The following is a 13,813-nucleotide window of genomic DNA, read 5'->3' as shown; positions in this document are numbered from 1 at the left end:
AGAAAGTCTGGCTCACTGCCTACACCATTTCTAGTACAGCAGCATGAGAGATGATATATACTAGTCTGCTTTGTTGTGAAATTCCTCCTATGGCCTATTTTATGATCCTGGTTATGTAGAAATTTCTCACACATGTAGGTGTAGGATTTTGTTTTCTTCCTTATGACTTCATACAGTAATTGAGACAAATTTTTATCTTTACTTTTGGAGCATTTTCTTGTAGGGTTCATAACTATAAGTCAGGACCACATTCTTTAGGTTTGAACAATGGCTTTTTTTTTTTTTTTTTTTTTTTTTTAAATTTTAAAATAATTGTTTTGGTCACAAACTCAGCTAATGGCAACAATCTTGTCTGACAGTGGAGATCAGAATCCAGACTGTTTCTCAGAACGCTGAAGAAAAAACACTGAACAAATGTGTAACCTCCAACAGATACAAAATAAATCCAAAACACATACAATTATACTGAGAACAATCCAGCTGTCACTGCAGATGAAGCTGTTATTTGCCAAAGAGATGATTGGCTCATGACTGATTAATCTTTAGTGATTCAAAAAGAAGACTGAATAAAACTTCCAAACATGCTCAAATGTAGTTTTTTAAATGTCCCTTGGAAAATAATTCTAAAAGTGCCTAACTGTATTTACAAACTAGTTTCTGGGGAGAGAAAATGTAACTTCAGGTTCCGTGTCAGGCATATTTAAATGTTTTACTCTTCAAGTAAATCACATCAAGTCGGAAGCAATTTTAGTTACGTGGCAGCATCCATAAAGACAACACATGTGTCTTCTGTCACAACTGCACTTAAGTAACCACCAGCTATGAGAGTGAAAGGCAGACAGAAGGCCAAATCCCCTGACTGTTACCAGTCTTACAGGGCCTTCTGACTGATCTATCATTAAAACTGGGCAGCACGTGGTAAATTTGAGCTGTGTAACTTACGCAAACACCCAACTTGTGTTCAGAGTTCCTGCAGAGCTTTACGGTACTTTACTATGCAAAATACAAGCTAACTTCTTCAAGACATGAAGACAAAGAACCAAATAAAAAAACGACAAGTAGGTCACACTGAACTTTGGTCTCTGGGAGGGCACTGAGATGCTAGAGAAACAAGTGCAGTGTGCAGTTTATCTTCGAATCATAGAATCACCAAGGTTGGAAAAGACCTGCAGGATCTTCTCCGTCTTCTGTCCTAGCATGTGCATACCACCTCAGTCATATCCCCTTTAGCTCACCTCCTGCTCTCACTATTGCAAAATCTTCCAGTACAGAATTAAGGGCAAGATTTTGACTCTGTTCTCTATTTATGTCAAAAGCTAAACTGATGTCAGGTGGCCTACGCACATAAAGCCCTGCGTAACAGTATCAATTGTTCTTCTCCAGATGAAATTGAAAGCCAGTCGTAACATGACAGAGAACATGTTGTAAGTGGTTATGAAAATCTTATTTTCTTCTCATAGACAGTATTCAGAAGGCAGTTACATGTACTTTGATAATTTGTGATGTTTGGCCTTTTGGAACAGTATGCTCATCCAGTTGCCCTGTAGCACGCAGATAGATGTCTTCTTACATAGTTCCCACTTCATAGACTAGTTAAGACAAAGGTTTGCTTGTACAAATTTCTGTAAAACAATAAGGATGGAGCTAGTCAATGAAAAAATGAGTTTTCTTCTCCCAGTCTGGAAGCAGTATAGCAGTATTCACCGCACATTCATCATCAACTTAATAGAAAGTGTCCTTTACACATATGGTACTTGTCAACTGAATTACGAACTGATGCTGTTCCACAATAATCTGAAATAAATTGTTCTGTTTCACTCTGCAGTGGATCAGGAGAAGTGTTGCTGGCACAATACATTACTGTAAACTCCGGACCTGCCAGTTCTAAGGGCTAAGTTTGTTTGAAAGGCAAAAATATACAAGAAAAAGCACTATAAATCACTTCTGTAAAAACAAAACCAACAAACTGTCCTGCAGTTACTCTTATAATAGAGCAGAATCTGTAAAATATTTTCATCTATTAAAAAAACCCAACACTTTAATTAAAAATGTTTAAATGCTATTAAGCTTTAAGGCACTCCAGCTGAAGAACTGATTGGATCACAATTTCTATTGGTGGCTCAGATCTCTCTTTATCCACATAATACATCTTCAGTCTTTGTCTTTCGTGAGTTCTGTAATTTCATCAATATCTTCTATATCCTGTGTCATTTTTTCATACTGTCTCTTGAAAAAGCCAAGCTGTGAAGAGAATGGAAATAACACCATGTTACAATCAGTCATCAGTACTTACATCTCTAGGTTAGGCTAAATACTATGATGGAAGAAATGCATTATGTGTGCATGCACGCACATGCAGTGTTTGATTTGTAGATGATTCCTAACTGTAGAGTGAAAGAAGCTGGGCCTTAATTTCCTGACTGGGGCAACAAATGTTAAAATAGTGGCACTGAGCAGCCAGTCTCCCTGCTAAGACACAGGGATATCTAGGCTGTCTTGGTGTGCCAGGGTCTCCCAAGAACCAATGCTCTGGCATGTACAAAAGCTTTTCCTTCCCTCTTATCAAGGTATCCTTTGTAAATCACTTGATGTCACCCTTCTCTGTTCTTTTTGCCTGTCTGGCATATATTGTCTCCTTGCTTCTATTCCCCAGACTTGTCCACTGAAAATACAGTTGGTGAGCTGTGGGAGGAGGCAGGGGAAGAGACAAAAATGATGTTGCCCTCATTTTAAGGCACTGGCAGCACATTTATCATTTTCATGTTGCCCGTATCTATGGTGATTCACTTCAAATTTTGATTTTAAAAGCTCCCATCAAGATTGGAAAGCCAATCCAGTATTATTCTTACTACTAAACTGCGTATGCAGTTTTGTTCAGTTCCAATGAAGAGAGGTTCCAAAGAAAACAGCCCACATGCGCTTATCCCTTTCTGCTTTTCTTTTTAAGAATATAAACACCTACTTACTTTCCATAAAACAGCAACCAATGCTAACAGCAAGAGGAGTCCAGCCAATATACTGCCAATCACAACACCAATTGGTATCTCAGCTTTCTCATCTGGCTTTATTATTGTAACTGGGATCTGAAAGCAGAGAGATGTGGTAGGGGTTAACATCACTAACAGCATGAAAAGCAAGATTTGTAAACCAAGTACTTATTAAGGATAACTGTAACAGATGTATGCCAAGATCAGTGAATGGAACACACCAGACAATGGCAACCTTTTCACTGGGGTCCACAGGCACTTGCTTGCACCACAGTAGCACTGAACATTTAAATATTAGAGACCCTCCATCGCTCTTGGCCATATACAACAGGCACAGAAACAATCTCTTCATGTCAGCTTTCTGCCTTTCCAGTAACAGGAGTACTTTCAGAATTATCTCCCAGAGTGTGGACACCCTGCTACTAGGTAAACCAGAGATACTGACATGCAGGCTGGGAATAGCTGCGCTTACAGGTGCATCTACTCAAAACAGACTTCAGCTGCATCAGCTAGAGAAGGACTACTTTCAACCGAGTGTTTTTAGACTCCATTCTCTGTAGTAGGCAGCCATAAGAAACAATCGTTAGATCTTCTAGTGTTAATCTGAGTTCTCCCGAGTTAGCTTCAGGAATTTGCAATAAGACACAGGGGTCAAACAGGAGTGCCTCTAGGACATCTGTGCGTCCCAAGAAATACCAGAGAGCTCACAGAACGGCATACAGTGTCTGGAAGTTCATTTTCAGGTGATACCCCATCTAGTTGGATTCCGTATGACCAGCTATCTAGTTTCACATAATGTAGTGGCACAGGGAGATACTGCTGTAGTATTTATGAACTGTCAAATCTTTGGAACGACATGTGTTTAGCATGAAGATTTTTTTTTTTTTTTTTCCTTCCTGAAACATGATAAAAGAAGTCATGTCAGTTTACTTTCTCAGGGTTGCTCGCTCAGTGCATTTGTCTGGTGTAATTTAATCTTAAGCTTTCTGGGAAACTTGCACTGAGCTGACATCTCAGTGATTTAAGTCATTTCTGCTGGAAAGCTCTACTGCTGTGTTAGGTGTGGCTTTATGTATTCATTTCACTGAGGCAGGCTGGCTTTATGTATTCTCTAACAGAGCAGCTTTAATGATGATTATAGCAGGTTAACATTCTGTCCTCCAGTTGGCAGTCCTTCCCAATGTGGAAAGAATCTAAAAGCTTTTACGCAAAAGTATCAAGCAGTTTCTCCACATAACATCACAAGGTAATATTAATTAATTTGACTACATGGCAATCCAACCCATCCTGATTTTAAAAAGCCAGTATCGTATCTATGTGGAGTTTGCCTGGTTGGAATTCACCTCATCTAATGCTATATCTATAACATGGCCCTTGGCTTCCAATGGAAAAAGACAGACCTTATTTTAGGGCATAATTCACCTTACCTATTTTTAGCAATCACCTATGTGATGTGATTAACTGCACCTCAAATATACCTATTCTTTCTGCTGCTAAGAGTTTATAGGAGTGCTAACTACTGTATGGATACATTACTGTATCTAATGTAGATACTAAGTTGGACGAATCCTAAAACTCTAGCTGCTTTTCTAAAATAGCAGTGTAAGTTGGAAACAAACTCAGATTGCCACTGCATGGTCCCATTCCAAAGGAAGTGTGAAGGAACAGAGAGTGGCCATAATTTCTGGCCTACCAAGCTATGTGTTCAGTTCTGGATGCTGTCTCCAAGACTGAGGTGGCAAAGGGAACTGTTTGCCCTAGGAGAGTGTATGGTACACCGCCCTTTTACCAGCTGGCACATCTGCCAAATCTTCTCACAGGGCAGGATTCTGTTAAGTTAGGATGGGACTAAACATCTCCAGAACATAATGTGGATAACTTTCATGGTCTGTTCATCCACTGTCTCAGTTGCAGATAATTCAGAGGTTGGCTGAAAAACTACCATTTGTTTGTCAACCGACTTAAAGAAAAAAAACCTGTCACTGAAATAGTTAAATTCTGAAATCACCAACAGCGGTGCAGGAAATACAAATTTGGTAGTATCATGTTCCAGCTGTACAAGAATACACACTCAAGAGTAGTCTATGAGCTAGCTAAAAAGTCTGTGCAATTAAGTGGAATATTTGTATTTTATGTTAACGAGTTTCATCTTCTGGCAGAAATACTATGTCACAAAACAGAGACACTCAGCACACTTCAAATACAAATAATGTAATTTTTCTGCAAAATCATGGCATTACTTACAGACCTACATATATTTTTCCCTTCTTCTGGGATTAGAGGTTTCCTTGGATACTAAGGGATCTTTTTAGAGGTTATTTGCAAAAACAGAATTATCCATGATATAATAATGACAAAAATAGTACCGAAACATGATCTCATGAGCACTTTGAGATAGATCAATCATTTACTGTCTTGGTACATACTTAACTAAATATTCCATTGCCTGTGAAAGGACTATACTACATATTCTTGCAGATATTTGACTCCCGTACTAACTTACACTTTGTTCTTCAAAGATCTGTCTGCCAGCTTCAAACCAAGTACAGTTATAGAAGAAAGATTAAAAACCAGATTTGCTAAAATGTTTCTCAGAGCTTACTTATCTACAACAGTTAATTCTGTCAGAGAAAGAAGTTCAAAGCTTGATCTCTTCATGCAGATTCCTAAGTCTTTAACTGAGTTTTGCTGATACTTCTACGATCCTTTCAAAATCGGAAGATTTTAACTCTGGTTTAAGAAGTAGTCAGATGAAATTAAAACATATTTGTAACATATGGAAGTTTGTATGTAGCCAAAAGGATACATTTGTTCAACATAGTTATACATCATAAGAGGTTGAAATTTGCTATGTACTTCCAAATGACACTGGAAATTAATATAATCAGTTTAATTCAGTAAGAGAAATAAAAAATATATGTATTTAATTATTCATCACTTACAGTTAGGGCATTTTCTCCAATTATAAACAAATCAGTGTTATGCACATTGATTTCTGCCTCAGCAAAGAGTTGCAGTGTTTGGAAAGTGGACTGAAAGAGAAGATGATTAACAAAAATTGTAAAGCTCTATTACAGGACAACTCAGTTAGAAAACAGACATCCTAAAATCTTGTTTTAAATCTTCCCAATTCATAAGAAATTCACTGTATTAAGAAAATCAAAATGATCTTCCTTTTTATTTCTCCCAAGATAATTCATTTATGAAAGGAATTATGTAATCCCAACTTAACTTCTTAATTTTGCTATTTTTATTTATTAACAGTAAAACTACAGAACTCTCCCCCTTTCACCTTCTTTAACAGATCAACTGAAATAGAAGAATTCAATTATTTTTACAGTTATTTCAAAGCTGTCACTGCTGATAGCTAGGAAGTGATGAGAAAAATATGACAGTGAAAAAGGGAGAAATCTCTCTGGCTTTTGAAAGGAATGGAAACTGGATGTTCTTTCCCTTTTTTTTTTTTTTTTTCCCATGACCTCTACCCAATTCTTCTCTCTTTTTCCCCCTTTATATTTTTCCTACCACTGTCTGTTCCTCTCCACTGCTTAAATTCTGACATCATGTCCTCAGCTTAAACAAAGAAGACAAAAATCCAGGCCAGTTCCCATTTGAAAAGGGACCATGTGCCAGATACCACTTCCTCTGCAAAAGTATCCAGCTCAGCATTGCTCTTATCCCCATGCCACCTCCCATGTCCTGCTAGCATGCTGGTCCCAAATCCTGCGGTGTCACTGAAGGCAGCTTCTGGTTTGTAAGACTACTTGCCAGCCATCTCAGATGCAGTGAGCATTTTCTCCTTTTGCCTCCTCAACCATTTCTCTGGTTCTGAAAACCCTACCACCATTGCAGGTACAGGTATGGTAGGTCTGACCACAGGAAGTGTGAGATACTGTGATCCTGCAGCCATCAGTGTGCACTGAATGGCCCATCTGCAGCATATAGCGTGCCTGTACCATGGCTGGCTGTCCTGCAAACCTGGATATCTGGAAATCTGCCCAACCATGTTTCAAAACACCTTCCCAATTCCTAAACACATCTTTCTTTCCTTTGTTTAGCAGGAGCATACCAGGAAATCTGTTCTCATCCTGGACAAGGCTGACGACTTGTATTTTTGGCTGTTAGCACTGAATGTTGACAGTCAAATAGAAAACAACAAAATGGGAGATGAAAGGAAAACTGTCATTTTCCATCTTCCCTTCTCATCTGTGAGTGGTAAACAATTTGTTTCTAGGCACTGTCTTGTGCAAGTGACAGCCTTTTATCTGGGTCTCCACCTTCTGCACGTCTGTCAGCACTAACAAATGCTCTTGACCCAGCCAATTTGAAAAACACCATCTTTAAACACAGGCAGATGCTTTTCTTCAAATACTTGCATAAGTACGTTACATTATCAGCCTGACCTTTTCCTTTTAAGAGTTGAATGCTGAAGCTGACAGCAACCCTGCTGTTAAATGTCAATACCTGCATCAGACTTGCCAGACAGGGTAATGAGACTGCGTCATGTTCTTGATGCTCTGTGCAAACCTCGGTCTCTAAGATAGCTTGGTTAGGTGCCTAGCTGAGAAGCCAACATGGTCTCTATTCAAAAGTCTGGTAATTCAAGATGACTAATGTCCTGGAGGACACATGATGATATAAAATGGGAAAGTCAAGGTATTACTGAGGGATATTTTTAAGCATCCTGTAGCTCTTTAAGCAAGGACAGTTTCCTTGACACCAACTCTAATAAAAACAAAAAGTCAATTAAAAGTTTTAGACGCCTTCTCTAACAAACTAACTGGCAGAGCTAATAGGCTTTTCCTATTTTGATGTGACTTAAAATGATCGCTATGTAGCCTATGATGTTCAAAAGCTAAAAGCAATATTGTTTTCCAGGCTATGACTACACTTTACTTTGCTCTCTTATGCTGAATTTTGTGGAGCTGTTCCCCTTAAATTAATTTAACAGATGCAGAAAATGTTTCCTACAGCTGTGATGGTCTACATTATTGCTGCATTTTCCTAGATTTTTTTGCTGGAATGAAGGTTACCAGCTCCATTATCTAGCTTTACTCCTTACTTCTTGGTTTAAGTTCTCAATCCATACAAACATGATAACATAATATTTTTAGACTGGAAAGTTCTCTTTAATGAGCTTTGTAAAGCATCAGGAACTTGAAAATACTTGGGTATTGATTCCTTCATGAATACACTAGTGGTACTCACAGCAGCAAAGGTACCATTCCAGATTCTGGTGGACACGTTCACAAAATACTCTCCCTTCAGCACGAGGTCTTCCAGTTTGCATGTGATGGTACTGCACTTTGCATTCTTACAGTTCTTCCAGGGGAAACAGCAAGGAGAGACAATGGTATGCATTTCAAATTACACTTTTAGTAATGGTTCTTTAACATGTAGGTAAAAGTTTTACTGCCCCATGCCCACATGTTAACTGTGTGCACACTGTGAAGAACACACAGTGCTTCTTCTCTCTCATGCAGATGCAGTATGCATGAGAACATCACTCCTGCACACCAGGTGAGTAATACCATGGCCATCACAAACATTGCCACAGGTGTAGCAGCAAATGTCAACCCTGTACCCACGTCTTACTTACCAGCTCTTTCACAGCTCTGAGGTTTTCTTTCTTGAAAGATGCAGAGTAAGGTCTTTTTCCTATCTGCAGGGGATTTATCTGAACTTCACAAGTAACACCTCTGGCCTAGGAAAGAAACCGCAGAATTAAAACTGGTTGTCATACCCTGAAGTTTACAGTCATCATAATACCATACATTCATGATGGCATGGCGACTGTGAAGTTACAGGTTGTGAATTATATAATATTGGATAATTTAGACACTAATAGACAATATATTTCATAGTCTGCTCTTTCAGTAATTTTTTTCCTCCTAGATCATACTGAAAGTTCTGTGCTGATAAAAAAATTCCATTTTTATTATATTCCTCTGAGGAGCTTGGAGAAGAATCTAGTTGAAGAGTTCCAGGGTAATATGAAAACTTGATTGTGCACTGCACAGATAGCTGGCATCTGCCAAGGACTAGACTAGTGTAATGGTGGTGGTCTGGTCCTCCCCCAGCCTTTCCCATCTGTGACTACGAGACAAAAAGAAATCTCAGCCACACTGAAGGCTGATGTACATACTAATGGCTAACTCTCAAAACATGGCAGCTTATATGGCTCAGTTCTTCACCTGATCTGTGTCAACTGCAGTTGTGTACATCAGTGGGTTGTCTTTGCTGGTTAATTCTGGAAGATGGATCTTCACAGATGCCATCTTCACCGGAATACTTCCTGTTGTTACCTGCAAAACAAATAACTTATAGTGATACTTACATACACATATATCAGTTGGTATAGCACAAGAAAACCAAAATAAGGATTAAGAAAGAACAGGATTATTTTTGCATCAATACTTTTATTTTAATACATTTAATAGGGTAAATAATGATAGTATACCCTAATGGAAAGTGTACTATCCTGTACACCTTCAGGAGTACCTAATATGCAGTATAGCTTTAGGTACCAGTCTGTTTCCTTAGCAAACCTCTTATTAACTGAGTGAGATTTTTTTTTGAAGAGCAAATATTCTACCACAGCCAATAAGCCTTTACAGCACAAGTTACAGGAATGTAAATGCAAGTATATAATTTAAGCTTCTTCCACATTTCATATTTGGATGTAGGTTTTTTTTGTTGTTGTTGTTTTGTTTTGTTTTGTTTTTTAAGGTATTTAATAAATGTTGTGATCTGGGTAGTTCTTGCATCTGGTTTGAGCACTTAACCCTCGCCAAACTTAAATTTCAAAGTCCAAGCCTGCAAAGACTTATTTTCCTTTGTCAAGTGAACAGAAGACAAATATGCTCTGTGAACAAATGGTATAAATTGGACTGAAGTTAAGCATTAACCATCTTCCAAATGCATAAACAATGCAGGACCAATCCCTCCCCAGCCTACTCATGCATTAAGTGCAAATTTCATTCTTGACCTCATAAGACTGTAAGCATTTATCCCCCAGCTATTTGCCTTTTTTTTTTTTTTTTTCTTTTCTTTTTTCTATTTGACTGGTTCAAAAGCATCAAAATCAGACAGTGAAACAGAACTGTTTTTTCAACTGTGTTTTGTGTCCCAGTTACAGGAGGTGGTAAAGTGGTTTCACAAACCAGAACCAGAAACATTTACTAACCTTCACTGAGAAGTTGAATGTGGGGCCAATATCTTCAAAATTATTCACAGTGGAAGGAATGTTATAACCAGAGTATACTTCATAGAAGTTGATGCTGGCAGCCCTAGTTAACAACCACAAAACAATACATTTCAGTTGGCAGCTACTTTGAAAACATATGCAACTGGATCTGCTTTGGTTTGTTTTAAGTTTGTGAACTGGGTCAAAAGCATAATGAGAAGAAAAATCAGTCACTTGTACTGGTCTTTGAATTTTACAAATTTGGTTAAGAAAAGAAGAACTATACTGAAGCCCAAACCCAAGCAAGCATGTGGAGCCAGCAGCACAGTGAGGTATGTGACAGAACAACATGGTGGGAGGGCCTGTGTGTGTTTCAGGTGTTCAACCAGGTGGGACCACATTCAAAGACAAAAAAACAAAGCATCCCTCTGTAAATAATTGCTTCTGTGTGCTCCTTGTGAGCAACATCTCTGCTGAAACATCTCAGAATTTTATAGTCTTCATCCTAGAGAGGGGTTACTCAAGAAGTTAAAAAAGTAGAATATGGGAAGTGAGTTATCAAGGAGCAGAGGCTATCATGACTCCTTCTAGCAGCTCTGTCTTGCACAGACTACAGATCCCTTCTGTTTAGCAGTGCTGCTCTATCTATTTAATCTGGGTAACATCTGTGAATACAATGCCAAATTAATTTGCAGTCTCACAGAGGTGCTTCCTGAGGCACTTCCTGAGGTGCTCTTCCAACTGTGCCAAGTACCCTCTGTGATCCTCCATGCTTTTTCCCATGAGGCCTTTCCCCGCAGGGCTCTTTCTCTTTCTTATTGCTTGAATCTCCAGTTCTTCTAGTTTGCAAAGCTTCCTGTCCTTGCTGTTGTAACTGATAAAACTGATTCCCACCTCTGAAAACCCAAATCAGCAGATTTTTTTTTGCTAGAAAGGCCTCCCTTCAGTGAGATGACTTTTTTCTCTCTGTTCTTGCTTTAAAAGTGTTACTCACTAAAATACCTGTCAGAGGAGGGAACTATTTCCATACTGATATTTGCTAAGAGTTACTAAATCCAAGAGAAGCATTGCCTTAATGTGTACTTCCTTCAGTTCTTTTAAGCTGGTTCATCTCCAAGAATAACAAAAAAACTTTTCTGACTGTAGAGATTCCTTCATGCCTTAACTTGCATAGGAAATTACATTTTCTGATACTACAGGGGATGCAGGTGAATTTGAAACTCTATTTTTCCTTGAAGCAACTTTTCTATAAGCTCTCTGTCTGTTGTTTTTTGTTTGTTTGTTTTTTGTTTTTCTGTACTTATTTGCCAGCTAAAATAAATTTGCTGAATCAACTTTGCACCATCTGAAATTCCTACTGAGCTACTCCTTAATTTGGTGTGATTGCCACCTACTCAAATCTTTCTGTAGTCTTTGTGCTCCTGCCAACTTGAATAACAAGCATTCTTCTTCTACTGAAGTCTCCTGTGACTTTCCCAGGGAGTTGAAAGAAGGTGCATTGCTGGCCTAAATGCATGCTTTTCAGAAACTACAAAAACTAGAAAAATGCTGCCAGACTCTAGAACTGGTGGACCCAAGTGTGGTGAGCCCGGGGCATCAGAATGCTGAAACTGCAATTGCAATGCAGGTTATTAAAATAAGCTTCCGTGCTATGATCCCGATTCCAGGTCAGGTCACTGCATGAATTTCTTGTGTTATGGGCCACAGTGGCCTTGAAATATTCATTTCCTAAATTCACCATTGCTGTGCATTTTTAAACAGCTTTCTCATTTTCACATTTCTGTCACTGTTTGAATAACTGCCATTTGTTTTATACCACTTTATGTTTATTGATTTTGGAATGCTTTGGGATGCAAAAGCTTTTTTTTTTTTTTTTTTTCTTTTTTTCTCCACCAATCGTTGGTGACTGTGTGCATCAAGTATATCTCCATAAATTTTATCTGAAAATTTTATCTGAAAATTCAGCAACTGGCAAAGATAACCTCCCTTTGATGGGAAGTAAAATAGCGTATCTTAAACTGAGAATTGAACTAGTGTATTTTCATTTCATTTTTAATTTCAGTTAACCTCTAACTGGAATTATTATTGTATGCAATGCTTTCAGACTAACTACTATTTCAGTGCATCCCAAATCACAGAATGTTCCCAGGGCTGGAAATAGAGGTTTCAAAGGCTTGAAGTCAGGATGAGCCTGATGGAGACTTTTCTCTATCTCTCTCCCCCTGGCTAACTGGCTCTACTCACAAACTGCCTTTCTCAGGATACAGCATCCCACACGCAGCAGCCTCAGCTTTCTCCCAAGGGGAGGAACAAGCTGATGATCCCAGCCCTGGGCGTGTGGGAGAGCAGGGTGTGCTGCTTCTGCTGCCACAGTAGGTAGGGTGGGAGTGGAAAGGAAAGCCATGGGAATTTCTCATGACTTCCAAAATGAGAACAGAACAAAATTTCAGTATACTTTGAGTGGTCTTTCAAGACTGTTTCTATGTTTTAATGCCTTTGAAAAAATGACAACGACTCCTTCCATTATTTAGCATACCTTGTGAAGTGAATTTCTGCATCGTATCGCAAAGGAATTGAGAAGCTGATCTGGTTGTCCAGTTCATGCTCTTCTTTACTTTCACTGTTCATCAAAACATATTTTGATCAGGTCTTTTCATATTATTTTGCACAATTGTTCTGCTAATGCATAATTTGCTTTATAAAATACTTTACCTCAATGCATGAAAACTTAGAACTGCCATATTCTGAAGATTCTTCAAGTTAAAATCAAAACTAATATCAAAAGACACCTATGGGAGAAACAAGGAATACAGAGTAAATGTTTTGATGATACAGAACCAATAGAACTTTAAGGTTGCAAAATAATTATTCATATGTGCAAACATCACCCTCTGTACTGATTTCTCCTGTTTCTGTGTAATATTTTGGCAATCTCTTAATACTTCAGAATTGCATTTTCCTCTCTTTCGTGCACAAGTCAACATTGTTATGTAAAGGTTAGCTATCTGTATTTTTAAAAGATGTGTAACTTGCTTTAGGCTGCAACAACAGATCTTTAGATTGCTTCAATTGCATGTTTCTACATGTTTAAACACCAGCACTGACACAGCCTTTTCAGTTTCACTTCCAGTCATTCCAACATTGCTTTGACCAATGCAATTAACAATTAAAAATCCCTAATTTTATATATCTAATAAGACTTATTTGGCTTCGTAGGATGTCATGTTTATATTACCTCTGGAAAGTCTCTTATTTCTCCAACTGACTATGCTAAAGGCTGGAAGCCTGTTTCTGTTCTGCCTCAGAGGAATAAGAGATTAAGTTCCATAATACCAGGGATATCCTGAGATTTATGGCATAAATGAGAAAAAGGATACACGATCTACCCTTAGGCACTTCTCTCCTCTCTCTCTCCCCTCTCCCTCTCCTCATCACCACTTCCTTGCAGAGCTGAGATGGACCAGCTGCCCCAGTTTGCTTAGCAGTGAGGGTTTGACATACTGCACAGAGCCCGCAGCAGGCTGCGAGTGGCACCTGGTTGCTCAGCTCTGGTCCTCTCCCCAGCCCTTGTTCTTCAAGGGTTACAAAGCTAAAGAAGCATCTGGGTTGTAGAGGCAGAGAGAAGTGTGCTTCAGAGCAT

General features: G+C 38.6%; 1 protein-coding gene across 1 annotated transcript in view; it reads right to left on the bottom strand.

Moving 5' to 3' along the window:
* Window positions 1-272: 272 nt before the first annotated feature.
* ITGA2 (integrin subunit alpha 2) overlaps window positions 273-13,813 on the bottom strand; it is a 61,482-nt gene continuing 47,941 nt past the window's right edge. Inside the window, exons 22-30 of the mRNA XM_015848698.2 lie at window positions 12,886-12,962; window positions 12,710-12,793; window positions 10,174-10,276; window positions 9,182-9,292; window positions 8,587-8,691; window positions 8,196-8,309; window positions 5,930-6,019; window positions 2,967-3,083; window positions 273-2,241 (exon numbers count right to left, since the gene is read on the bottom strand). Coding sequence (XP_015704184.1) covers window positions 2,152-2,241; window positions 2,967-3,083; window positions 5,930-6,019; window positions 8,196-8,309; window positions 8,587-8,691; window positions 9,182-9,292; window positions 10,174-10,276; window positions 12,710-12,793; window positions 12,886-12,962 — 891 coding nt within the window. The 3' untranslated portion in view covers window positions 273-2,151. The remainder of the gene's footprint in view (window positions 2,242-2,966; window positions 3,084-5,929; window positions 6,020-8,195; window positions 8,310-8,586; window positions 8,692-9,181; window positions 9,293-10,173; window positions 10,277-12,709; window positions 12,794-12,885; window positions 12,963-13,813) is intronic.

Source organism: Coturnix japonica, chromosome Z (assembly GCF_001577835.2).
Source record: "Coturnix japonica isolate 7356 chromosome Z, Coturnix japonica 2.1, whole genome shotgun sequence".
NCBI lineage: Eukaryota > Metazoa > Chordata > Aves > Galliformes > Phasianidae > Coturnix > Coturnix japonica.
This window is presented reverse-complemented; position numbering and strand designations above follow the sequence as displayed.